Below are 25,742 nucleotides of genomic sequence, written 5' to 3' on the forward strand. Positions count from 1 at the left end.
CTCCTCCCAGGGGGATGGGTCAGCAGATCATCTTACACATATGGGACCAGCTCTAGGACCCAGGACCTCTCTGCTTCCTGCTTCTAAACTGGTTCAGGCTGTTTCCTTATCTACAGTCTGACTCTTGGAAAAACAAGTTTGGCCCACAACCTTCCATATCCCAAGGAAGTTAGAGTCAGCAGCGATCCAAGATGGGTGAGGAGAGAACACAAGTAAATGCCATTTGCTTTTTATTATTATTCATTACCTTCTGGTACAGAAAGAGACGAAACTTAACAGCTAAACTCAACAATTACAGAGAGAGAGAGAAAGCAGAAGTACAATTGTTTGTTACCCCAGGCTCCAGTGAAATCCTGACATATGAGTGAATGTACAGATTTGCCAGCCAACATGGGTCAAAGCACGAATTACGAGCACAGTTTAAAGTGATACCAAAATGAATCCATTTCATAGTAATCACGTCTAGAAGCTCGGTTGCACATATCAGGGTTTCCACTGTCACAGAGTCACAATCAGAGTGAAAGAACAGGTGTGTTCAAGCCTGGGAAAGTGGTATCCATATGGGGAGACAGATGGGGAGGCATAAAAAGCTGTGGGACTTGTCCCCATCTTAAATATCTGTGTTAATGCTCCAGCTGGGGGCGGGCTGGGGGCAGGCACTGGGCGCCAGTCACATAGCTCAGGACAGTGGGACAACTGTTGAGGCACTGAGCCTGAGCGGGTGGGCTGCGCTGTTTGGACCTCTTTGTCAGGGAAATTCTTGCTCAGATGAGCCTCACCACCCACAGCCTGGGAAAGGGAAAGCTTGCTATGTTTGAATATTTGGGGGCGAATGATGGGAGTGGCCAGACTGATAGCGAAATATCTGCTTTACAGACTATTGCACAGTTATATCACTTTAAATTGCAATTTAGTTCACAAACTCTTTTATTCACAGAGCAAATAAAGGAGGAGAATGAAACGCTGCCATACCCAGCATACACACAGTAGAGACAGAACAGAGGTCATCGTGTACACGAAGAGCCTGACATACGAGAACTGCTGAAGGCACAGTGAAGGGATCCATCATATCGTGAGCCTTTTATTGGGAAAAGGGACTCGTTTTAAACTAGATCCCTCTTACACATATGAACCTGAAAATTGACTCAAGGGAAGAATATTGGAAATATTTCTACAGAGGAAAAATTGCAGATACCATGCATTATCTAGAGTTTGGCAAAAAAAAAAAAAAAAAGTGATTTTTTTTTTTTTCCTACATTTTGAACTAGTGGGCTTTGAATTAATGGGCTTTTACCACAGTTGCAGGCAGTTTGATTACAGTACTTTTAAATTAGCTAATTACACTGATTAGTATGACTAGAATTCAGTGGGGAGGATGTGCTTGTTTCTGAATTGGTGCAATCCTGAGATGGAGCTGCGTTCAAAGCAGCCTAGACAGCAGCTTGGCTACCCAGCTCTCCATCTTGGCCTTGAACGTGAGGGCACACACATGACACATAGCACACACATGCACTCTCCTGGAAAGACAGAGCACAGGTGAGTAAGAGAAATGCTCTTAGTAATCTCTCTCTGTCTCTCTCTTTTGGACAAAGGAATAATCTAGAGGCAGTGTTGTTCTTAGTTCTTGTGTGATGCCATTTGGTTGTGAAAAGATCAACCCCCAGCCAGAGAGGAACCATCTGGCTCCAACTCCTTAGCAGAAAGATGCTTTTGTATCCCAGATCGGTCATCTTCAGGCTAGCCGAAAGACACAGTCCAACAGATTGGGCAGGTTCCTATTTTCCAAAGCACCCAAAGGAATTCACACTAATGGCAGTGGGATTCGCAAGTTGAAGAGGAGGCCCCTGGCCTCTGGGTAAGACGGCACAGTGTCGCGTGTCCGTCAGCCAGGGCACAAGGCAGCTGTCCTGGGGCCGCACACACTTCTGCTTGTGCTTTCATTTTGAAAAACCCCAGGTGATGGGGAGTAGCAGGGGAGGGACAAGATAGTGATGCTTGCTTCAAAAAGTCTTAAAAAGGTTTTGGTTGAAAACACGTGAAAATCACATTCCATGGAATTTGTTAAAGCCTTTTAGTTTTAAAATGAAAAATATCTAAATAACCAGCCCGCCATACCCCAAAATCAACAGTCACACATCTTTCCACCAAAAAGAAAAAGAAAAACCAAAAAGGCCCAGGAGTGCTGATTTCCTTCCATTGTTGACACCCACAGAACAGGAGCCGAGGTTGGGGGCACTGCTCCAAAAGACTGTGTGAGTCGAAGGTCCCACAGGAGGGAGGCCCACAGGATAGAGCTGCTTCATCCTCTTCCAAAAGCTTTAGTGAAGGAGGGCAGAAGGTGGTAACTCTGGAGGGCTCACTCCAGCAGCTCATCTCAGTTTTCCTGACTCAGGGTCCTGTCCTCAGACTGCCTAGCCCTGGGAGGTGACATTCCTCCCCTCAGACCGGAACCCTCCTGGTACAAATATAGCCACACACCGGCTATTGTTTCAGATAAGCATGTGAGAAAAGGCAACAACACATACACTTGTATACACACACACACACACACACACACACACACACACTCACACACCCGAAGCCCAAAAGCAACAAAAATGTGGCTATCGCAGATTGAACATTGTATCAAATCGACATCCATACAGAGTTCGAAAAGATATGTACAGGGCGTTCTTAAAGCCAAATGTGCACGGCAAGGGAGTTATGACCATGGTGTACTGTACAGCCTTTTTGTCTAAGATAAACTGTGAGAAACGTCCCGGGGACCACTGAACCCCATGTGGAACAATGCTGCAAAGGCCTGGAACCGGAGAGCTTGGTACCCGCACGACGCAGGCTGGTCTCCGCCCTGCAATGGGCTCCCGGCCATCCTTCCGGCTCCCACCTCAAACTGGCTCCAAACAGTGAGCAGCTCGGCAGGAAAGGGCTTCACACGGGCCAATGGGAGCAGGCACTCCCCAGCGTCCTCCCTCTGGCTCGGGTCTGCGGGGCCCACCCCTGGCTCTCTGCCCAGTGGGGAGGAGACACAGAGGGCTAAGTGTCTTCTCCCATGCTCCTGGCTGACACACAGGCACGGCCCCCAAGAAAATGCAGGGATGGCAGGGACAGGCCCTGGAGGCTCAGGCTGCCCAGGGTCCTCCAACATGGCTGAAGAGGATGGATCCCAGCATCCCTCATGGACAGTGTACACCCAAAATGCCTTTGGGAGGAAGGGCAGGAGTGCGGTGCTGGAGGCCCAGAAGGAGGAAAAGAGGGACGAAGGAAAGGTGGGATGCCACCTGGTCAGCACCTCTGGCATCAGGGAGCTCTCGGGGTGGAGTGGGTGGGGAGAGAGAGGGGAGGAACAGTCCAACTGGCAGGAGACTGACTCCCCAGGTTGAGACTTGACTTCACAGTCCTACAAAGACCTCTGCTAAAACAGGTGCCTCGTGATCTACGTATTTCTAGAAGAATCTTCCTAAGGGCAAACCGCACTGGGCTTCCTGGTGTCTCAAGCACTGCACAGGCATTAGCTCAATCACCCTCCAGCAGGCCTGTGAGGTAGGGGAAGGATGGAACCGGGCCACAGGGTTGAGTTGGCCAAGCTGGTGGCCTCGCTGGGGTAAAAACACAAGCCTCCTTGCTTGTGGCATGTTTCTGGGTGAGTGAGGACCGGAGGGGCCTCCAGAAGTTATCTGTGGCCTCTAGGCAGGGCCACATTCAAAGAATGAGGCACAAGGCCTGCCTTGGAGACCTGTTTAGACAGAGAGAAGCTTATCTTCTCAGTGGGTTTTAAACTGCTGTGGTTGCCAATAGACCCTGGCTGTGCACTCTTTTGGGCCCCACAAAAATTTGCTACATTTTTTAAAGCACCACAGAGGAAAAATGGTTTGGTGCTGAGGCCAGGAGGATGAAGATGGAGGGGTGGGGAGGCAGTGTTGACAGTGTCTTTTGCGTGGTCACTGACACTTAAAGGGCGGGTCACCTCTGCCCCACTGCTGCCCAAAGCCTCACTGAAATGGAGAGGTGGACAGTTCCTGGGCCACAGAAAGGGGTTGCTAAAAATGGACCAGCACCTGGCAATGACAGAGCATATCCCAGACAGGCCCTCAAACCCAGGTCATGGGCTTCCCCATCTCCACGACAAAGAAATTTCTAAAAAGGGACACTTTCTGATCTTCTCCCCAGGTGGGCACCATCATTAAGAAGAAATCAGCCATCTGAAATTCAAGTTCATCTCAACACACCTACTCACAAAAAAGGGCAGTTGCCTAAAAGTTTAAGGCTAGAGAGCATAATGCTGAGGAAACCAAGTTTGTGGGTTTAATCATCCTACAGGCCAACCTCACAAGGAGAAAACTTCAGCCTTCTACCCCAGCCTGTGGCCTAACCGTTCAAAGGCCACGGGCTCCATAGGCAGGGCTAGCGTTATCTGTTTTCCTGAGGCCATGATATGGCTCAGGCCAATGGGTAGTGGCTTTTAGCACAGCTGAAAGAGAACCTGGAGAGCCAACGTCTGAGGGAGGCCAAGCACAGTAGGACCAGAGTCCCTCCAGATGACCACGTCCCCAATGTGGAGGAGGTAGCTTGGCCAGCCAGCTCCCAGCCCTCATCCTTCACACAGCCTGTCCTCCTCTCAGGTGGCTCCAGACATTCCTTTGAACCTGGTTGGGAGTGTGGGGTGGGTATGGGGGGGCGTCACCCATCTGTGTGACTGATCTCCCTTGAACCCCTATCAGTGGCCCAGGTGGTATCATTTTGTTGTATTGTGTTCATTATGTTATTACTGTTGTTTTCGTTCTGTCCTTGTCCTTGTCCAATGTGAGTGAGGACAGAGAGCACAGGGCTAGTGAGGGAAAAGGGCTCTGAGGGCTGGCTTCTCTCCCTCAACTCTGTGGTGAGGCTTTGGACAAACAGGTCTCTGGCCAGCTGTGGGATCCCAGGGCTTGGGCCTGGGGCCACAGTCAACTGCATGGGGTGATTCCTTTGGCGTAAGAGAAGCCAGTCCCTGACAGGAGGGCTGGATGGCAGGGGTGTAGGGGCTTCTGGAAGAGCTGGGCTCTCTTGCCCGTGGCTCTCACCAGGGGGTTTGCTTGCATGCATGATCCCTACCCGCCTCCACCTGTCTCTGACAACTGACTTCCTACAGATCCACGGTAAGGAAATTATTTGGCAACGAGGAGGCTAAGGCTGTTTTGTGGTGGCACAGTCTTAAAAAAGTTAAAAGGAAACAGGAGGCCCCTGAACGAGGCGTTCACATGGGACCAGACACGCGTCCCTCTACTTGTCTGAGCCAGGGTTGGCTGCCACAATCTCCTCATACTTTGGCGGTGGGTCACTATAAGACACGCTTGCCTCCTCACTGCTGCTCTCCTGGGGAGCGGTCACCTCCTCATAGGACGGGGGAGGGGTGGCGCTGGACAGTCTGGAGAGAGACAGCTCAGGAAGGTAGAGGGTGCTCTCGAGCCGGACAGTGGTTCTGCCTCCCCGACTGGGCCCCAGCACCACCTGTGGGTGGCTCCCTGTCTCCCGATGCCCGGAGGCCTCCCCCTGGCTGTGCACCGTGCCCCGGTACACCATGACCCGGGGGAGGCTGTGCCCTGCGCGACTCGCTAGGTACCGGTTCTGAGCATATGAGGGGTGATGACGGGTGGCTTTCTGCAGCTGGCACCTCCAGATGATGAACAAGGCGATGACGATCAGCAACGCCACCCCCAGAAGGGGCACCACCACGTACATGGCATCTGAGCTCTGTGCAGGGTCTCGGACTGAGTAGACCGCATTCGGGTACCCCTTCCAGAACTCCATCTGCAAAAGAAGGAAAAAGGGCAGCTGACACTCACACGTAAGCACTTCTGATTTCAGCAGGTCGGGATCAAGTTCCGCAGGGTCTGTGCCTGCCCCTACCCTGACTGGCCTCTGAGAGCCACTGACAAGGCCGTGGAATGCCCTGAGGACCAAGGACAACAATGGCCATGGGTCTGGCAGATGGGGCTCTGAAGACAGGTGAGCTGTTCTTATAGGGCTCCAGTGGCCCTTCCCTGGACTCGGATGGCTTCCCTTCATTGCTTCTGATCCATCTGAGATCCCAGGGTGGGCATGGCTTATTCCCGAGGCCAGCTGTCCTCCCAGCACCCAGCCCCAGGGTGGTACGTGCCGTTTTCTCCTTGTCCTCGAAAACCTCCTTGACCTCCTCGTAGCTGCAGACCTCTTCCATGCACTCCCGCTCGATGGTGCCCTGGCGCAGCTCCTCCAGGAACTCATTGGCACGAGGGAAGCGTTTCAGGACCGAATGGGCATTCTTGGCCTCCAGAAACACTGAGGAGAAAGTTGCACTGAGGCCTGGAGGGTGGAGGGGCCCAGAGGCACCTGCCAACCAGACTCAGCCTGGGCACAGAGGGTCAAGGATGGAGGGAAGCAAGGCAGAGTTAGCAGGCAGGACACCCTCCTGGACATGTACAACAGATGGGAGGGCTGACTTTTTCTGATACCATGCTGTATCTGCCGACAAGACTCTGGAGGACAATGGGGCCCTCGTAAGAGGGAAGTGTGTGTTGCATGAGAACCTTGCACATGACACATCTTGAATGTTATAATCACCAGTGAATACGTCCCCAGTATCTTCAGCCTCACCTCCAAAAGAGAAAATCAGAGCCTTTATCATAAGGATGCATTTCCCTGTGAGGCTGATGTTGGCATCCCCCACCTGAATGGCCACCTGGGCTGTCGGATGGCCTGGTATCAAGAGTCCTGCCCTAGACGGTCTAGTACAAACCCTGCTGCAGGAGATCGGGAGACTGGATACACATGAATCTGAGAGGACCTCTGGGAAGAGGGGTAGCAGGCTCGAGATGGAGAATCTAGGCCTTTGGAAACTGGGCACAGATAGCCTCCAGCCAAAATGTCATGGAGTGGGAGCCATATCCTCTTATTCCCAAGGGGAACCCCCAGTTCCAGCTGAGCTGACTGGCAACCCCAGAAGCCTGAGCTGAGACTTTGGAAGATGAAAGAAGAGGTGACATCTGCTCCTAGTGTGCCCCTAGAGTTGGGATTTCTTAGTCCTCATGTCAGCCAGGCCCTCTTGGTCCCAGGTAGGCATCTCTCCCTAAACCCCCATGGCCTGCTATGTTAGCTTCTCTCCGAGTAGCCTGGGTAGGCGCACCTCTCCAAGGGAGTCTGTGCTCCAGAAGGGAGATGAAGAGTTGAGAGTGGACAGATGAGACCCAGACAATTGAACAGGAGCCATGGGAACACCCTCAGTATGATGAAAGCTGGAAAAGCCTTGAAAGGTAGGCTAGCACTTTTCCATAAGACCTAGGCACGGCCCTTCCCAGCTTGGCCAGGGCCCAGACAAACTCACCTGCCATGGTTCTCTGTCAGATCCAGTGTGTCACTCACCTGGCAAAGGAGGAAAGCAAAGTCATGGTGAAATCACACCCCCAAACCTACAGGGCACCCTCTCAGCCCTGAGATGTGACCCCGCCCACACTGGCCTGGTCAAAGGTCACAGCAGCCCCTCATGGCGCACATCACCCTCTGTGCAGCCACTCCCAGCCCTGGCACTCTCATCCTTGTCCAAGCTCTCCTGTAGAGCTTCCCGAGGCACAGCAGAACCCACAGAAAACCTTCCAGCTATTTCCCCCAAGAACACAGTCTGAGAGTCTAGACCTAAGGCTTGATCTTTTCTCTTTTAAAAAAAAGAAAAACTCCTACAGTCTGAGGTTCTGCCTTCCTTACTGGATTCGATGAACATGTGCACTTCTGACTTGGAAAACACCCCACAGAAAAGAGGGGCACTTTGGGAAGGTCCAGCAAGTCAACAGTGACAGAAACAGGACCTGTTTGGGGAACAAAGCTTCCTCACAATGGCAAGTCTCACATACCTCTAATGACAAGCACGGTCCCTGAAACCAGGCAATGCGTGTTTAAGAAGTGGGCACTGGTAATGCTTCCCACAGCCACAACAACCATCTCCAAAGTCACAGCCCAAGCCCAGAGAACCTGCTGTGTTCCTCTTCACCAGACAGGCTGGCAAGGATCTCCTGAAACAGAGTCATCTCTCCTCTCTGTGCATTAAACAACACAGCAGCAGAGGACCTAGACATGGATGGACATGTTCAAAACTGAGCTGCTGGCTAGATGAGACTGTTCCTTCTAATCGCAGCTATCAGCCAAAAGCTCGGGAATTATCCAGCCAGTATGTAAACCATGACAGCAGCACACTGCCCCCACCCACAACATACACTCCCACTCACGCACATATTTTGGAGCACTGGCCAAGGTGTCCACATCTGGGAGCAATCACGCCATGGCTCCCCTCCCCAAGCAGAAGCTCTGGTTTTATGACTAACTGAATGTTAGACACAACGGTGTCACCCACGGGGCTACCCTTTTTGCCTAGGCTGTCAAGAAGTTCAGTGTTAACATTAACCATAAAGCACAGGATCCCTGGAAGCCTAGCTATTAAACGCATATGCTTTCTCCCCTGTGACATGGTATCCACTTTTCTCCTTATGTTTTCAATCTTATGTATATTTAAAATATATCCTCTAATCCTTTTGGCAAACAGGTAGAATGTGAATCATAAATGAAATGAAAACTGAAGGAAAAAAGCAAAGCTAACATCCATCTATGGAAACACCATGTTGAGGGAGCCTTTCTCTTGTGCACCCCACAACAATCCCACCCAAAACTCTTAACATGGGAATTTTTCCACAGACGGGCCTGCCATGGTGAGAAAAGTTGACCCTTGGTGTTTAGAAGAGAGAAGATGGAATATTATCTCAAAATCCTGCTTCCATTCTGGATCTCTGAGGTTCCCCTAAGGCCAGTGCCAGTCATGTGTCTAGGGTGTGGGTGTGGCGTGCCTAACAGCAAGGTTTTTGATTGAAGAAAAATGGAGCTGTTGTCAGGAATTGAAAAGAATGAGTAAAGGCTTACTAATAAGTGACGACAGAAAAATACATGTCTCATTGCTTATCAATGAGAACTGCAGTGTTGTTTTTTACATTTTTCTTCTGTGCAGAAATTATGTAACAGCTTCTAGATAGCTATGCCTTGTCCCAAACACACCCGACCGTGGTGGACGCACACCCACAGGTATCACAGGCCGACTAGGTTAGCCTGACACATGCATAAGTCATTAGTTCATTTTTAAGCTTCAGACAAGCCAGTAACTCTCCCAAACAGTTCCCGGGCATGGCCCACTCCATTAACAATTCCGTGACCGCCTTCACTGCTGCTGCCTGAGGCCTCCTCCCCCTCCTTCCCCAAAATTTAGCGCCTGCTTCTTCCCTATAAATACACCATCAATAGGCCGTTACTATGGCAACAGTGAGGAAGCGCGAGGGCTCCACGACAGAGAATGCTGCGGCAGTCACGCACGTATATGTCCCTCCTGCCCCTGGTGGATACTCTAAGGCTGACTGTAGGCCGGAGGAATTTTTAACCCACTCCCCACAGGAACTCAGCTGAATCCTGAAGGCCTGGAAAGGAAGGAAGGCTGGGACCCGCCACCACAAAGACCTTCCTTAACCCCTCCCCGGACCGCAGCTGCCCTATCCCAGCACTCTGGGACGTCGGTTCTAAAGTCCCTCGCGGGGGACCGGCAGCCACAGGAGGACCGAGTGTCCCAAAGGTGGCCTCAAAAACGCTTCTCCAAATCCCAGCCCTCTTCATTGCCCTCACTCAGAACTGATCACCAGGAAAGCCTTCTGTGATCCCCAAATCTCATGACTCATCAACCCACCCGGTGACACGGAACTCCCAAATGACCCTCCAACTCAAACTCTGGGCCCTCCTCGTCCCCTTTCCACTCATGCTAACCCTGAAGGTGCCTGTCCTCGCCCACCATCGCTCGCCACCAGTGCCCGCCACCGGCGCGCTGCCCAAGAACTCCTGCCTCTGGCCCAGCAGCTGGGTCGGCTGCAGAATCCCTGGCGCTGTGGCCCGGCCAGGCCTCCAGATCCTCCCCCGACAGTGCCCAGCGCCCGGCTCAGGGGTCCTGGACGCGGAACCGTGCCCTCGGGGCCGGGGCGCCCAACCCCAGCGGCCTCACCGTTCTCCGGGCCCAGGAGGCGGCCGCCCTGTTTGTGCACGCAGCCCGCCACCTCGCTGCGGCGCCTCTTCCAGCAGGGCCCCTGTCCCCGCCCACCTGCTCCCCGTCGGCCAAGCCCCCCGGCCCGGCCCCGCCGTCTCCTCCCACCCTCCCTCCCCGCCCCGCTACCCCTGAGCGCCCCGGGGCTCAGCCCGGCCCGGGCCAAAGTGCGCCTGGAGCTCCCCGCCCCTCGCAGCCGGATTCCCAGGCCCTACCCATTACCTCTGTACCCCCCTGGCCCTGCTCTCCTCTGGGGGCTCCGCTGCTGCCCGCCCCCCCAACTCCCTGCCGCGCCAGGTCTGGCCTCGCGCCCCGCGCCTGGCGCGCCACCCTCGAGCGCCACGAACCCCGCGCCCCGAGCGCCAGGCCGCGATTGTCGCGTCGCACCGCGCGCGGGGCCGCCAGGCCGAGGAGAGGAGAAGGGGTGGGGGGCGACGCGAGCGGGCTGAGGGGGTAGGGCGGGCGGGCGAGCTGGGCCGGAGGGGCGGCGGCGCGCACCGAGCACCGCGCGCCCGCGCCCCACTCCGCCGGCACCGCCCCTGCCCCCGCCCGTGCCGCCAGGGGGCGGGGCCTGGTCGGCGGGCCCGGGGCGCCCCCGCGACCCTCGGCCTGAGGCACCAACCCCGGCGTTACCCACGGGCTCTGGCCTTCGGAGGCCCCGCGCCGCCTCAGGCTCGGGCGGCCGCACCCAAAGGCGGCGCGCCAGGTGGCACCACGCAGCCCAACCCCCTAAGTGTCCCCCGTCCCGGCTCACCTGTCATTCTGGCCGGCCACTGCCCGCGGAGCCAAGAGGGGCACGAGCCGGCCGCCCCAACCTGCCTCAGCCGGGTGCCAGCCGGCCTGCAGAAGAAGGGCCGGGTCGAGGCCACGTTCCGCTGCCCATGACTGGGTGACCTTGGCTTCGTCACTTACCCCCACCCCTCACCCCTGCCCCGGAATGGCTGCCTTCTTTCTGGTCAAGTCTGGCAAATGGGAAGAATCCCGCCGCCCTCGCGGGGTGCTGCCGCGAAATAAAGGAAGAGATGGGCTTGGGGACTCTTGGGGCACAGAAATGGACGAGGATGGAATCTTCTGGGTCTGTCAGGGGAGCGCCGGGTTGGGGGTGGGGGGCCCTGTGGGAGGTTCAGTAGGACCGACTGGACCCTGGTGGTAGAGGGTTGACACATGTGAGGGGAGAACCCAGGAGAGGTGGGCGGCTGACAGATGGCAAGTCAGTTCTGGGGCCCAGGCTGCTAAAGCCTCCCAGGAGAGGCCCATCAGGCCTGCTGGATTCTGGGGGGCTCTCTTTGTTCTCTGCACCTCTGGAGCCCAGCCCCACCAGGGAGTTGATGCATCCCCCTAATTTGGTGTTTTGGGGGCATAATGAGCCTGGAAGACGTACCCCGGAACTACCCTCGCCCCCGATTCCAAGCAGAGAAATACCTACCTGCTCTGGCAGGAAAGCGTCCACCACCCAGCTGCTTCCGGTTCTGTCCCGGGGGCGGGGAATGGCAGAAAGCAGCCTTGGTCAGGGCCTCGGTCCCCTCTTCCTCCCCTTCCCCCACCCCAGTGGTGCTTTCCTCTCCAACCCTGCCCCCTGTTTGCAGAGTCCTCTCCTGGCTGGCTTGCTCTTCCAAGGCTGCGGGAGCCTTCTTTGCTCAGCACAGACCATCTGAACCCTCCCCAACGAAGGCAGCAAGCCCAGCTCCCTGGCCTGTTGAGTGGGCTTCCACGGAAAAAATCAAGTTCACCTAGGATTGCGAATGGAGCTCCTTCAGGGCCCAGAGGGCTATGTATGTTTTCAAGGCACCCTGAGTTTGAGATCCTGCGCCCTAGTTCGTGGGGAAATGGTCTGTGGCTCTTCAGGACCGCACTTCCTGGGTCCCCTACTCCTTCACTGTGTCCTCCATCCTGATCTTCACAGATGACTTTACAAGCTTTCAGGATGAGGTGAAGGTCCATGGCTTTCACCGTCTTCCAGCAGCCCCAGCTAAGCTTCTGGATGCAGCAAAGCCAGTCTACTTCTAGTTCCCTCTCTGCCCAGAATTCCTTTCCTCCCACCGTCAGCTTCTGTGCACTTGTATTCATTTTTCCCAAGGAGCTCAGATGACATCTCTACTCTTGAGGTCTTAGGGATTCTCCACCCTGGGCCCTGTGTTGATTGTTCCATTCCCAGCTCTCTGTCTGCAGAGACTATAAATGTGGGGCCTTCTGTGGGTGCCAAGGGCAAGAAGGAATAACAGCAGGGCGTCTGCAGCATGCTGCCTGCGTGATCTCTTGGCAGTACCACAGATCAGTTCTCAGCAAGTGACTTAACCTGTCTGCATCTCAGTTTCCTCATCTGTCAAACGAGACTGACAATAATGGTACCTGCCTCAAACGGTGGTTGTGTTAGTTGCTCAGTCATGTCCAACTCTGCGACCCCGTGGACTACTACAGGCAAGAATACTGGAGTGGGTTGCCATGCCCTTCTCCAGGGAATCTTCCTGACCCAGGAATCAAACCCAGGTCTCCCGCATTGCTGGCAGATTCTTTACCATTTGAGCTACCTGGGGAGCCTTCCAATGGTGGGGAAGAGGGCAAATTGGGATAATCCCATCAAGTGTGCCTGCTGTATGAGTCTGACACATGCTAGCTTTTGCCCACACCCAGCTGTGCTGTGTTCTTTGGTTGCTCACTGGCATTGCACATTTGCCTCTTCTATCTTGAGGCCAGGGACCTTGTCTGTTCATGTGTCCCTAGCATCCAACAGAGAGGCACATCCACAGCAGGCTCAGTAGATTCTTGCAGAGATGAGGCAGGAGAGGCTGGGGTGCAGTGAGAAGCTGGAGTGGGAGTCAGCCTTCAACTTACCACCAAGATATTGCCCCAAGAGCACCAGCAGCCCCAGCCGCTGCATCCTTCTTGTGGGAGCCTGTGTCCTGGCTTCTTCCAGATTTTGCCCTGCTCAGAATGCTTTCCATCACCCCTCAGGATGGTTCCAGGCTCTCCCAAGGACTGGATGGGGAGGGCTGCAATCTTCCCTCTGGCCCCATTTGTAAATCATGGTCTGAACAGCCCCTTCTGCACCAGGATGGCAAGGGCTTGGATACTGGTTTCTCTGCCTTGGCCAGGCACTGGGCAGCTAGATGCACTTCGAGGGGTTTTCTTTTTCCAATCAAATCACAATTCCTTTATAACCTCTCCCAGGCTACTTGTACAGTTCAGATCTTCATTGCCTGAATTCTAGACCTGCCCTGGTCTTCTTGTGCATGTTCACTTCTCCTCCATCTCCATCAAATTCAATGAGCAGCCTCCCTTAGTACGTTGGTGATCTCAACAAACACACCTTGGCACACATGAAAATCACATGTGTAGGGTACATTGTGGGATGACCCAGCTTCAAAAAAGTGTGTGGTACAGTTCCTAATAAGACACAAAGATGGCAAAAGGTAGATCATATAAAAATGCCCAATGCAATGCAAGAGGCTAGATCTTCCACCCCAACCTGATCTGAACCTCTAAACTGTCTCCATTTCTGATCCAGAGCCCATCTGGCAGGACCAGGCCCATGGCTGTTGGACCAATGGAGTTGGACAGGGTTCAATATCTAGAAGGGTTCCCTGTGTTTGGTTCAAGGCTCTGCTGTCACCATTTAAAATTATTAATACTTTTTGAGTAAGAGATCTGAATTTTTCACTGGGCCCATCAAAGAATATGTATGACCCTGCCCATCAAGGACATTCCCAACATTCCCGAGGGTCCCATCCCAAGGTCTCAACCACCCAACCAGTCTTTGACTCCTTCCCTCCTCCCTTCTGCCCACTTTGGCCAGTCTCTCCTTTCCTCACCCCTCAACTGCATTGACTCCATCATCTTCCTCGCCATGGCCTCTCCCTTTGGCTGAGAAAAGTACTCTCTTCCAGTCTTATTCAACCCTGGCACATCACTCTCTACCCCATTGTCATCCAGCCCAGAATTGACTGCTCCTATGAGCTCTGTTGCCCACCAATCTCTTATGTCCTCACCAAGCCTTGCTGTATTCCTGAGCCTAACACTGATCCTTACTCCATCAGTGTCTCAATCCATCTCTGTACACTGATCAATAAATTAATCTAGTATTATGCACTGGATTACACCCCCCTCTCAAATTCATATGTTGAAGTTCTAATCCCCTCAGAATTGAAGTGAAATGAAGTGAAAGTCACTCAGTCGTGTCCAACTCTTTGAGAACCCATGGACTATACAGTCCATTGGATTCTCCAAGGCAGAATACCAGAGTGGGTAGCCTTTCCCTTCTCCAGGGGATCTTCCCAACCCAGAGATTGAACCCAAGTCTCCCACATTGCAGGCGGATTCTTTACCAACTAAGCCACAAGGGAATCCCCTCAGAATATAACCATATTTGGAGACAAGGTCTTTGCAGAGGCAATTAAGGTAAAGTGAGGTCTTTAGTGTGGAGTCAACTCCTATCTGACTGTTGTCCTTATAAGAAGAAATAGTCAGACTTCCCAGATGGCTCAGTGTATAAGAATCTGCCTGCCAATATAGGGGACATGGGTTTGATCCCTGGTCTGGGAAGATCCCATATGCTGTGAAGCAGCTAAACCTGTGCACCACAACTACTGGGCCCATGTGCCTAGAGCCTGTGCTCTGCAACAAGAGAAGTCACCCCAGTGAGAAACCAGAGCACTGCAGTGAAGAGTAGTCCCCCACTCTGCACAACTAGAAACAGCCTGAGCAAAGCAACGAAGATCCAGTGCAGCCAAAAATAAATAAATACATAAATGAAAAAATAAATCAAAAGTTGGTTTTGTTTTTTTTTTTTTAACAAAAAGAGGATCAGGACGTAGACATACACAGAGAGAGACCATGTGAGAACACAGGAAGAAGGCTGCCACTAACAAACCAAGAAGAGAGACCTCTGAATAAATCAACCCTGATGACATCTTGATCTCAGACTTCTGGCCTTCAAATCTGTGAGAAAGCAAATATCTCTTGTTTACACCACTCAGTCTGTGGCACTCTGCACGCTAAGATGTCAGGTATTCACTCAGTGCTAATATGTACCAAGGACTGTTCTAGAATGCAGGATTACAGAAGCCAGCAAAATAAACATTAACTCCTACCCTCATGGAACTGAGACAAAAAAAAGAAAAAAGAAAGAAACTCCAAAGAAGGCAAATATACAGGATATTGGGTGTTGAGAAAAATGAAGCAGAGAAGAGTCTTGGCTCAAGTGCCATCTTCTCAGTGAGGTCTTCCACAACCACTGTATGTAAACACCCTCTGCCCTGAAGCAACAGTTTTCACATGTCCTAGGGTCAACCAAGAGGTCAGTGTGCTGAAGTAGAGCAAGTGAGAGAGGAAGATAGTAGGGGATTAGATCAGACATGCCACGATGGGGGTGGCGAGCAATCATGCAGGGCCTTGAAAGTCATTGTAAGGACTTCGACTGCTAGAGTGATATAAAGAGACAAGGGCAGAAACAGACTATTTAGGGACATGCTAGATTAATTGAAATAATCCAGGTGCGAGGTCATGGTGGCTCCCACTAAGTGATGCAGCAGAGGTGGTAGGAGGTAAGCATATTCGGGGTCCATTTTGATGGTAGAGTACTAGAATTTGATGACAGATTGGTATTAGGCTATGACAGAAAGACAGGTGTCAAGGACAGCTCTCAGGATTTTATTCAGAGAAACAAGAAGGATGGAAGTACATGAACTGAATTGAGGAAGATGGCAATGGTGTTGTTTAGAGAAGCCTGGAGTTCAAGGGTAACATCAAGGCTGGAGATATAATACGAGAATAATTAGCATCTAATCCATACTAAAAGTCATGAGACTGGATGAGATCAACAAAAGAGTGAGTGTAGAAAAAGAAAAGCAACCCAAGAACCAAGCCCTGGGCAGGCAAACATCTAGAAGGGCAATAGCTGAGAAGGAACCAGCAAATAAACGAGTGATCAATGAGGTAGTGGGGGAAACCAGGAGAAAGTGGAAACAACTGAAGAAGGTGTATCAAGAAGGAAGGACCCATATGCTCCTCAAGTCCTGTTGACCGGACAGATAAGAGGAGGACAAAGAATTACAGCAACATGGAGATCAGTCCTTCTCCAGGGGATCTTCCCAACCCAGGGATCAAACCCAGTTCTCCTGCATTGCAGGCAGATGCTTTATCCTCTGAGCCACCAGGGCAGCCCATCCTTTAAGAGCAATTTCCAGAGAGACGTGGGGAAACAAGGCAGCTGAGAATGCTTTCAATCTACAGTGGAAAAAAAGAAATGCCAGTGAGTAGCAACGGGCAGTTCTTTTGAGGAGTTGTGTTGTAAAGGAGAGCAGAGAAGTGGGAAACTGGTAATTGTAGGGGTACATGGGGACCACATGAAAGTGTTTTTTTTTTTTTTTTAATATGGGAGAAATTACAGCATAGCAACATATGTGTGCTAATGAGCAAGTAAAGAGGGAACAGTTGATGATGCCAGAGAGACATGCCAAGATGCACGTAGGTGGGAGAGGTGATGCTGGAGCTCAGAGCAGCTCTCTTCTGATGCATCCTATTTTCTCATTGAAACAGGAAACCAGGCCACCAGCTGGGAGTAAGGGTGAGAGACGGGCATCGGCTGCTGATGGAGAGCTGGATGTTCTATGGAAATATAACATGATTGCTGGGCTGCGTTAAGGGCTCACTTGAGGTTTAATGATCATTCGTTTAAAGTGAAATTACTCAGCATGTCTGCATGGTTTTCTCCAGTCATGTTGAACTTCACAGAGTAGGTGGAAAGTTGGATTTTATCAGGGCCGAGTTTTGCTAGTTGAGTACAAAGAAACGGCAGTGGGACATAGGAGTTTTGAGTGGATTCAAAAGAGAGATTTTGATGACTGATCTTGGATTGTAGGCTGGGTAAGAAGGGAAGGGAAGGATAGAGTCAGGGTCTGGTAAAAAGCAGTAGAAAAAAAAGTATGGCTGTCTGAAGGGTCCCCAGTGGTGGCTGGAGTTGGAGGATTGTTGCAGTTCTTGTAGAACTAAAAGGAATGAACTGGCTTTGGGACAGCAGGATATAATGGTGATTATGGAAGGGTGGTAGTGACAGATAAGGATGGGTATTAGGATATGACCAGAAAATTAAGTTGCTGTGATAGGTAGAGAGAAGAGAAAGTCAATGGACTGACAGACCAAGGAGTTGAATCATCTACGTGGACGCTGAAATCAGCAAGAAGGCATATATTTAAGGAGCTCTTGTACTATAGCCCTTGAAGCCAGGAAAAGGAGTTCGTCAAGGCTGTATATTGTCACCCTGTTTATTTAACTTATATGCAGAATACATCATGAGAAACGCTGGACTGGAAGAAACACAAACTGTACTCAAGATTGCCAGGAGAAATATCAATAACCTCAGATATGCAGATGACACCACCCTTATGGCAGAAAGTGAAGAGGAACTCAAAAGCCTCTTGATGACAGTGAAAGAGGAGAGTGAAAAAGTTGGCTTAAAGCCCAACATTCAGAAAACGAAGATCATGGCATCCGGTCCCACCACTTCATGGGAAATAGATGGGGAAACAGTGGAAACAGTGTCAGACTTTATTTTTCTGGGCTCCAAAATCACTGCAGATGGTGACTGCAGCCATGAAATTAAAAGATGCTTACTCCTTGGAAGAAAAGTTATGACCAACCTAGATAGCATATTCAAAAGCAGAGATATTACTTTGCCAACAAAGGTCCGTCTAGTCAAGGCTATGGTTTTTCCTGTGGTCATGTGTGGATGTGAGAGTTGGACTGTGAAGAAGGCTGAGAGCCGAAGAATTGATGCTTTTGAACTGTGGTGTTGGAGAAGACTCTTGAGAGTCCGTTGGACTGCAAGGAGATCCAACCAGTCCATTCTGAAGGAGACCAGCCCTGGGATTTCTTTGGAAGGAGTGATGCTAAAGCTGAAACTCCAGTACTTTGGCCACCTCATGCAAAGAGTTGACTCATTGGAAAAGACTCTGATGCTGGGAGGGATTGGGGGCAGGAGGAGAAGGGGACGACAAAGGATGAGATGGCTGAATGGCATCACTGACTCGATGGACGTGAGTCTCAGTGAATTCCGGGAATTGGTGATGGACAGGGAGGCCTGGCGTGCTGCGATTCATGGGGTCACAAAGAGTCGAACACGACTGAGCAACTGAACTGAACTGAATTGTACCATAGCCCTTGAAGCCTTACCTCCTCCCCAACACCTCACTCTATTCTTTGGACTCTTTGTGAACCTGAGAGTTCACAAAGGGCACCCCACTGTGCCCTTCAGCTCTTCCCAGGGCCTGACCCCTCCTTCAAACTCATTTGTCCTGGAGATCACCCCACCTGAGCCTACACTCTAGTGAGAGCCAAACCCCATGTTCTAATCCATCATTACTCCCCTGAGCCTTGCCCCTGAGCATTTATTGAGCACCTATTATGTTCCATGAATTCTGCCTCATGATGGTGACATAAAGGTGAATCAAAAAGACTAAGTCTGTGCCCTGATTCCCTTCTGGTTGGAGGAGAGAGACAGTAAACTAGCAAACATGGAAAAGACCTAAGAAGACAGTTGGCAGAGGTGCAAAGCTGGGAAGGGGGACTGCTATACTGACCATTACCTCATCCTGATTCTACCTCATCCTGATTCTAACCCCGGCCTGGTGGGGTTCTCACTCCAGGCCAGCTCCTGGTGACACTAGAGAGCTCCAATCACTCCCCCAGAGTCTCCCCATTCCAACCCCAGCTCTGACCTTCACCTTCTTCCTGGCCTTGACCTCAGAACAGCCCCCAATGCCATCCATCATATTCCTCAACTCTCAGCTGGTCCATGATCTATTCCTGAGTCCCACCCCAATACCATCCATCACCTCACTCAGATTGCACTCCATCTCCTATCTCCTTCCTCCTCACCAAGCTTCTCCTCTAGCTCCTATTCCTGACCACTTACATCCTCCTCAGCACCTCTGCCTGCTCCTCACTTCATCCTGCTTTGGAGTCAGACCATCTAGGTTCAAAGTCAGGCTTTCTACTTGCTCACTGGGTGCCTTGGGCAAGTGACTTTACCTCTCCAGGCCTCAGGTCTCTCATATAAATCATGGGAATGATAATCTCAGTTTCAAAAATCCTTGTCAAGACTGATTGAGACAATGCAAGCCAAGAGCTTAGCACAGAGCTAGGTTCAACAGGGTCTCAATCAACACCAACTAAAAAATTACATTAGTCTGGGGTAAATGGTGTGGCACAGGGGGTGCTTCTGGGTTGATTTCTTTCATCCAGCCTGGAAGTATGCAAACCATCAAAATGGAAGTTCTACCCTTACCAGCATGGCCCTCACCCTGGACTTTGGAACATTCCTGGCAAGCTCTGATGTCCTTTTGACAAACTCTGGAAGGGGAAGTGGAACAAGAAGAGAGCCTATTGATCCTGAACTTGCAGGTCTAGGGCTGTCAGAGCAGCTTGTGCCTCTCCAGCTACCTCTGAGAATCTTCCTCCATGTGGCCCAGAGTGGTCCTTGGGGAATCCAGGGTCTGATGGTCCAGAGCACTGGGAGGTTGAGGGCAGCTGAGGAACTACCTGGAATTAGAGGTTTGTCCTTTTGTGAGAGGAAGAAAAAGATCCCTCAGTTACTGAAAGGTCCCCAGTGCCCCTACCCTGGCAGTGGAATTTCCTCCCTTTTGTTGAACAGTCATTTTCCCTTTGATCATCTTTCCCAGCTAAGGGTAGAAGAACCCTAGACCAGGATTTATCAAAGACTATGATGCACAAGAATCCTCTAGTATGCTTTTTGATCATGGCATCTCTCATGTCTTGCTCTGTATCCCATACAGAAGCAGTAGGCCTGAAGGTGAGCCCAAAGTCTGCATGCTTACCCAATATCCAGTGTGCTGGCGGCTCTATGATGTGGATTTGGGCCCCTGGGTGAGCCACACTTTCAGAAACACAACTCTGATCTTGACTTTCTGTTTGAGAATGCCCCCCTGTCTCTCCCTTTCACATCCCCCTCCCCAAGCAGATGACTCCCAGAGGATGGACTGTAAGAGGAAGCAGCCTAACCTCAGATTTGGCATGTGAAGTTAGCAAGCACATGTGAAACCCTAGGAGCCTTCAGAAACCCTAGGAGCCAGCACAAGCATCTCAAGACCTGGGGCAGGGGTCCTGAGAGGTCTGAACAGGGTAACATGGGTTGACCAGGTTGTTCAGGGCTGAGAAACCAAAGCCAAGGCTGGATAGCCATTATATGGCTCATAATATCCACACATCCTTTTTGTCCCAACCTTGGACAGGAAGGAGCTCAAACCAGTCAATCCTAAAGAAATCAACCCTGAGTATTCATTGGAAGGACTGATGCTGAAGCTGAAGCTCCAATACTTTGGAGAAGAGGGTGACAGAGGATGAAATGGTTGGATGGCATCACCGACTCAATGGACATGAGTTTGAGAAAACTCCAGGAGATAGTGAAGGACAGAGAAGCCTGGTGTGCTGCAGTCCATGGGGTTGCAAGGAGTCGGACACTGAACAACAACAACAATAACACACATAGAGCCTAAGCCAGGAAGGTGCTAAAGCAGTAAGCTCCCAGAGCCCTGAGCCCTATTGCCCTTCATTTTCCCTGCTGCCCTCTCCTGGACATTGTGGGCAGGGTACCTGCCACTATGATCCTTGGCAAGCACACTTCTTTCCTCTCTGGATACCATGATCATACAAGATGTGACAACCATACTTGAGGGCTCCAAATTCAAGTCCAAATACATTCCTTGCCTCTAATTCTGATGATTGGAGGTGGGGGCACCAGAATCATGCTTTCAGAAAAGATTGAGCCTCCTGGAGCCACTACCTTTACAGGAATGTTCACCAAGCATCATAGGTGTCACTTGCCACCAGCCTCTGGTCTTCAGTAGACACATCAAATCTAAGATGACATCAATCGCACGACCTAGAAATTAGGCCATACTTACAATTAATATATGATACAATGCTTTCTTAGTGCATACAATTTTTATTTTGTACTTATTGAAAAAGCTCTATGAGACTTCATCAGATGATGATTTTTCTCATAGATCTTTCAGGTGTTTATAGAAAAAGAAAAATACAAGTAAAATTAAATAAATTTGATTTCAAGGCTAACTCTCCTGAATAACTTTTTAACTGAGACTTGCAGATGGCACTGTTTTCCCACACAGCATCTGAGGCTTCAGGCATGTTGGGGACGGGGCCTTTCTTTAAATAATGATTAAAAAAGAAAAAAAAAAAGCCTGCAGGGAGGGAGGAGTCAAGATGGTGGAATAGGGTGATGTGGAATTTGTCTCTCCTCACAAGTACATTAAGAATACATCTACAAATGAAACAGTCTTCACAGAGCACCTGCTCAACATTAGCAGAAGACTTTGGACACCTGAGAGGATAAGATCAATCCCCCTGCAACCAAGTAGGTAAGAGAATTCAGCACCGCCAAACCAGCTTTACAATAAATACTAAAGGAACTTCTCTAGGCAGAAAACAAACAAGAAGGAAAAGATCTACAAACACAAACTCAAAACAATTAAGAAAATGATAATAGGGACATACATACTAACAATTACCTTAAATGTAAATGGATTAAATGCTTCCACCAAAAAACACAAACTGGTTGAATGGATATAAAAATTAGACCCATGTATATGCTGTCTACAAGACACTCACTTCAGCTCTAGTGACACATGCAGACTGAAAGTGAGGGAATAGAAAAGTATATTCCATGCAAATGGAAATCAAAAGTAAGCTAGACTAGCAATACTCCTATTAGACAAATTAGACTTTAAAGACTACTGCAAGAGACAAGAAAGGACACTAATGATCAAGAAGATGATATAATCATCCAAGAAGATGATATAACAATTGTAAGTATTTCTGCACCAAACATAAGTGAAGTGAAGTCGCTCAGTCATGTCCGACTCCTAGCGGCCCGATGGACTACAGCCCAACAGGCCCTCCATCCATGGGATTTTCCAGGCAAGAATACTGGAGTGGGGTGCCATTGCCTTCTCCGTTAACAGTGGCAAGGCATATTATATTTACTTGGAGCTGGTATACTTGGTGACAGCTTTAGTGCCCTCAGACACGGCGTGCTTGGCCAGCTCCCTATGTAGCAGCAAGCACACGGCGGTCTGGATATCCCTGGATGTGATAGTCGAGCGCTTGTTGTAATGAGCCAGGCATGATGCCTCACCAGCGATGCACTCGAAAATGTCATTGACGAAGGAGTTCATAATTCCCATGGCCTTGGACGAGATGCTGGTGTCCAGATGGACTTGCTTCAGCACCTTGTACACATACATGGAGCAGCTTTCCTTGCGGCTGTGCTTGCGCTTTTCACCATCCTTCTTCTGGGCCTTGGTCACAGCTTTTTTAGAGCCCTTTTTAGGGGCAGGAGCAGACTTAGCCGGTTCAGGCATGTCTATAATGACAACACCCAACAACACAGAAAGATCACCAAACATAGGAGCACCTCAATACAGAAGGCAAATGCTAATAGTCATGAAAGGGGAAATTGACAGTAACAAAATAATAGTGGGGGACTGTAACACCCCACTTACACCAATGGAAGATCATCCAGACAGAAAATTAATAAGGAAACACAAACCTTAAATGACACATTAGACCAAATAGACTTAGTCGATATTTGTAGGACATTCCATCTGAAAGCAGAAGAATGCACTTTCTTCTCAAGTGCACATGGAATAGTCTACAGGATAGATCACATCTTGGGTCACAAATCAAGCCTCAGTAAATTTAAGAAAATTGAAATCTTTTCAAGCATCTCTTCCAACCACAGCACCATAAGATTAGAAATCAACTACAGGAAAATAACTAAAAAGCACAAACACATGGTGGCTAAACAATATGCTACTAAATAACAGAGATCACTGAGAAAAACAAAATACAATGAAAAATTGCAACAAAAACATGACAACCCAAAACCCCTAGGATGCAGCAAAAGCAGTTCTAAGAGGGAAATGAAATGAAATGAAGTTGCTTCAGTCATGTCCGACTCTTCAGGCTCCTCCACCTATGGGATTTTCCAGGCAAGAATACTGGAATGGGTTGCCATTTCCTTCTCCAGGAGATCTTCCCAACCCAGGGATCGAACCTGGATCTCTTGCACTGCAGGCAGACTCTTTACCATCTGAGCCACCAGGGAATAGTTCTAAGAGGGAAGTCTATAGCAATACAATCCTACCTCAAGAAACAAGAAAAATCTCAAATAAAGAACGTAACCTTACACCTACAGCAACTGGAGATAGAAGAACAAAAACCCCCAAAGTTAGTAGAATGAAAGAAATCATAAATATCAGAGCAGAAAAAATTAAACAGAAATGAAGAAAAGAATGGCAAAGATCAATGAAACTAAAAGCTGATTCTTTGAGAAGATGAACAAAATTGATAAACCTTTAGCCAGACTCATCAAGAAAAAAAAGGAAAGCCTCTTCAATAAGTGGCATACACAAAGATTAACTCAAAATGGATTAGAGACCTACATGTAAGGCTAGACACTATAAAACTCAGAGGAAAACATAGGCAGAAGACATTTATCTTAAGACATAAATCACGGCAAGATCCTCTTTGACCCACTACCTAGAGTAATGAAAATAATAACAAAATACAGAGATAGGACCTAATGAAACTCAAAAGCTTTTGCACAGCAAAAGGAACCATAAACAAGACAAAAAGACAACCCCAGAAGGGGAGAAAATATTTGCAAATGAAGCAACTGACAAAGGATTAATCAAAATATACAAACAGTTCATGCAGCTCAATATAAAAAAAAATTTTTAAATGGGCAGAAGACCTAATAGATATTTCTCCAAAGAAGACATACAGATGGCCAACAACATGAAAAGATGGTCAACATCACTAATTATTAGAGAAATGCAAATTGAAACTACAATGGGATATCACCTGACACTGGTCAGAATGGCCATCATCAAAAAAAAAAAAAAAAATGTACAAGTGATAAATGCTGGAGAGGATGTGGAGAAAAGGGAACCCTCTTACACTGTTGGTGGGAATGTAAATTGATACAGCCTCTACAGAGAACAGTATAGATGTTCCTTAAAAATATACAAATAGAACTAATATATGACCCAGTAATCCCACTCCAGAGAATACTCTCAGAGAAAATCATAATTCAAAAAGATACATGCACCTCAATGTTCATTGAAGCACTATTTTCAATAGCTAGGACATGGACATAACCTAAGTGTTCATCAACACAGGAATGGATAAAGATGTGGTGGTGATGTTTTAGTCACTAAGTCGTGGCCGACACTTGGTGATCCCATGGACTGTAGCCTGCCAGGCTCCTCTGTCCATGGGATTCTCCAGGCAAAACTACTGAAGTGGGCTGCCATTTCCTTCTCCAGGGGATCTACCCCACCCAGGGATCAAACTTTGGTCTCTTGCGTTGCAGGCAGATTCTTAACTAAACGAGGTACCAGGGAAGCCCAAAGATGTAACACATACTTACAATAGAATATTCCTCAGCCATAAAAATGAACAAAATCATGTCATTTGCAGAGATGTGGATGAACCTAGAGACTATCATGGAGAGTGGAGTAAGTCAGAAAGAAAAAAAAGAAATATCATATATTGACTTATACATGTGGAATTTAGAAAAAAAGTATAGATGATCTTATTTCCAAAGCAGAAATAGAGACACAGATGTAGAGAACAAATGTATTGGTTCCAGAGGGGGTAAAGTGGGATGCATTGGGAATTTGGGATTGACACAGATACACTACTATGTATAAAATAGGTGACTATAAGAACCAACTCTATAGCACAAGGAGCTCTACTCAGTGTAGTAGTGACCTGAATGGGAAGGAAATTCAAAAAAGAGGGGATATATGTATGCATATAAGGCTTCCCAAGTGGCACTAGTGGTAAAGAATCTGTCTACCAATGCAGGAGATACAAGAGACATGGGTTTGATCCCTGGGTAGGGAAGATCCCCTGGAGGAGGGCAAGGCAACCCACTCCAGTATTGTTGCCTGGGAAATCCCATGGACAGAGGAGCCTGGCAGGCTACAGTCCATGGGACAACAAAGAGTTGGACACAACTAAAGTGACTTAGCACACACGCACATGTATACTTATCGCTGACTTACTTTTCTGTATGGCAGAAACTGACACAAAAGTGTAAAGCAAATAAACTCCAATAAATCTTTTTTTAAAAAGCCTGCAGGCCCTAAAGCAGGTTTTGCAACTTCCAGAGGTTGGCCAGTTTGGACTGCTGCTCAGGGAATGTAATTCATCTCACTGATCATATTTGATTTACTGCCTGGGCACCATCTCCCCACCTGGTCCCCATAGCCATTGGTTCCTAGAAGTTAAAGGAGTCTCTCATCTACTTTTCTGGTTCTGGTGAGGAATTAGAATCTTCCACTGTCCCATTCCCCCCCTACCTCCCCTCGCCACCTTAGGGCCTAGCTTCAAGCTGTACAACTGCTTGGCTGTGGTATAGAACTGGCTCCTCCATACAGAGCATTCCATTTCTGTTCTGGCTGCCTGATCCTCAAGGAACTAGGGCCACGAGGGGGTGACAGGACCTCAGTGTGGAGGAGTGAGAGAAAGTGATTTTGGATGAGGCCACCTCTCCCCACTCTGGGTTCCTTCCCAGTCCCTGGTTTCTTGCCTTTAGAGCATTTGCAGATGTGCCATTTTGCTGATT

At 49.4% G+C, this 25,742-nt stretch overlaps 2 protein-coding genes across 6 annotated transcripts; both read right to left on the reverse strand.

The window, feature by feature from the left end:
* Window positions 1–213: 213 nt before the first annotated feature.
* Window positions 214–11,551, reverse strand: PRRG3 (proline rich and Gla domain 3). Of its 5 annotated transcripts, none has more exons than XM_027533600.1 (4): window positions 11,502–11,551; window positions 7,340–7,377; window positions 6,137–6,297; window positions 214–5,787 (listed from the first exon to the last, which is right to left on the reverse strand). In XM_027533600.1, exons 2-4 carry the CDS (start codon window positions 7,344–7,346, stop codon window positions 5,260–5,262), a joined length of 696 nt encoding a protein of 231 aa, XP_027389401.1. In that variant the 5' UTR covers window positions 7,347–7,377; window positions 11,502–11,551; the 3' UTR covers window positions 214–5,259. The 5 variants fall into 5 exon arrangements, with proteins under 5 accessions (XP_027389401.1, XP_027389398.1, XP_027389397.1 ...); XM_027533597.1 differs by lacking the exon at window positions 11,502–11,551 and adding an exon at window positions 10,830–10,933; XM_027533596.1 differs by lacking the exon at window positions 11,502–11,551 and adding an exon at window positions 10,298–10,501.
* Window positions 11,552–20,884: 9,333 nt separating this feature from the next.
* LOC113888159 (histone H2B type 2-E-like) lies at window positions 20,885–22,467 on the reverse strand. Its single transcript, XM_027535454.1, has 2 exons — window positions 22,106–22,467; window positions 20,885–20,945 (listed from the first exon to the last, which is right to left on the reverse strand). The coding sequence occupies exons 1-2, from the start codon at window positions 22,465–22,467 to the stop codon at window positions 20,885–20,887; spliced, it is 423 nt and encodes a 140-aa protein (XP_027391255.1).
* Window positions 22,468–25,742: the final 3,275 nt, after the last annotated feature.

The sequence above is a fragment of the Bos indicus x Bos taurus genome, chromosome X (genome assembly GCF_003369695.1).
Source record: "Bos indicus x Bos taurus breed Angus x Brahman F1 hybrid chromosome X, Bos_hybrid_MaternalHap_v2.0, whole genome shotgun sequence".
Classification (NCBI taxonomy): domain Eukaryota; kingdom Metazoa; phylum Chordata; class Mammalia; order Artiodactyla; family Bovidae; genus Bos; species Bos indicus x Bos taurus.